This window comes from Corvus kubaryi, unplaced genomic scaffold (assembly GCF_017639235.1).
Source record: "Corvus kubaryi isolate FWS band 111438036 unplaced genomic scaffold, C.kubaryi_AGA036_p1.0 36938, whole genome shotgun sequence".
In the NCBI taxonomy this organism is placed as follows: Eukaryota; Metazoa; Chordata; class Aves; order Passeriformes; family Corvidae; genus Corvus; species Corvus kubaryi.
This window is the reverse complement of record NW_024580987.1, coordinates 1-1,102: the sequence shown is the minus strand read 5'-3', so window position 1 is coordinate 1,102 and position 1,102 is coordinate 1. Positions and strand designations below refer to the sequence as shown.

The 1,102-nt window shown below is 59.7% G+C and overlaps 1 protein-coding gene across 3 annotated transcripts in view; it reads left to right on the top strand.

Moving 5' to 3' along the window:
- PI4KB (phosphatidylinositol 4-kinase beta) overlaps positions 1-748 on the top strand; it is a 12,552-nt gene extending 11,804 nt beyond the window's left edge. For all 3 annotated transcript variants that reach the window (XM_042020289.1, XM_042020287.1, XM_042020288.1), the window contains 2 exons: positions 239-371; positions 446-748. In XM_042020289.1, coding sequence (XP_041876223.1) covers positions 239-371; positions 446-733 — 421 coding nt within the window. In that variant the 3' untranslated portion in view covers positions 734-748. The remainder of the gene's footprint in view (positions 1-238; positions 372-445) is intronic.
- Positions 749-1,102: the final 354 nt, after the last annotated feature.

Sequence of the window (1,102 nt, the reverse complement as noted above, 5' to 3'; positions counted from 1 at the left end):
CCTGGTGTGCTACCTGCTGCAGGTCAAGGACAGGTAATCCTGGGAATCCTGGGAATTCCGGGAATTTCATGGGAATTCTGGGATTTGATGCGCTTTTAATGCGATTTTATGGGGTTTAATGGGATTCTAATGGCATTTGATGGGATTTGATGGGAATTTATGGGATTTTAGTGGGATTTTTTGGAGTTTTGATGGGATTTTGATGGGATTTAATGGGATTCGATGGGATTTCCCCCAGGCACAACGGGAACATCCTGCTGGACGCTGACGGCCACATCATCCACATCGACTTCGGCTTCATCCTGTCCAGCTCCCCCCGGAACCTGGGCTTCGAAACCTCGGCCTTCAAGCTCACCACGGAATTCGTGGACGTGAGTGGGATCCGGGAGCTTCCCGGGGCCGCTCCCGGCTTTCCCGGCCGCTGCCATTCCCGCTTTTCCCGCAGGTGATGGGGGGCCTGGACGGGGACATGTTCAACTACTACAAGATGCTGATGCTGCAGGGGCTGATCGCGGCCCGCAAGCACATGGACAGGGTGGTGCAGATCGTGGAGATCATGCAGCAAGGTGCGCGTTCCCGGCCGTTCCGGGAGAATTCCTGCCCGTTCCCGGACGTTTGGAGGGGTGGGAGAGCCCCTGGAAGCTCCCGCGGGCTGCTCAGGGTGATCCCACATCCCTGTGGGTCCCACGGCCCTGAGGATGCTGAGCACTTCAGGGGGTTCTCCTGGGGGTGAAGAGGGAATTCCCAGGAATTCCCGGGAGTTTGGAGGGGTGGGAAAAGCTCTGCAAGCACCCCCGGGGTCTTCAGCCCCATTCCAAAGGCCCCCTCCCAGGGATTCCCAGCTCCCCCCGAGCCCTCGGGGGCTCCTTTCTTCCCATTCTCCCCATTCCGGATGGAGATTCCCAACTCCCCTGATCCCATCCCATCCCATCCCCTCCCGTCCCCTCCCATCCCATCCCATCCCATCCCATCCCATCCCATCCCCTCCCGTCCCCTCCCATCCCATCCCATCCCCTCCCATCCCATCCCATCCCCTCCCATCCCATCCCCTCCCATCCCATCCCATCCCCTCCCATCCCATCCCCTCCCATCCCCTCCCATC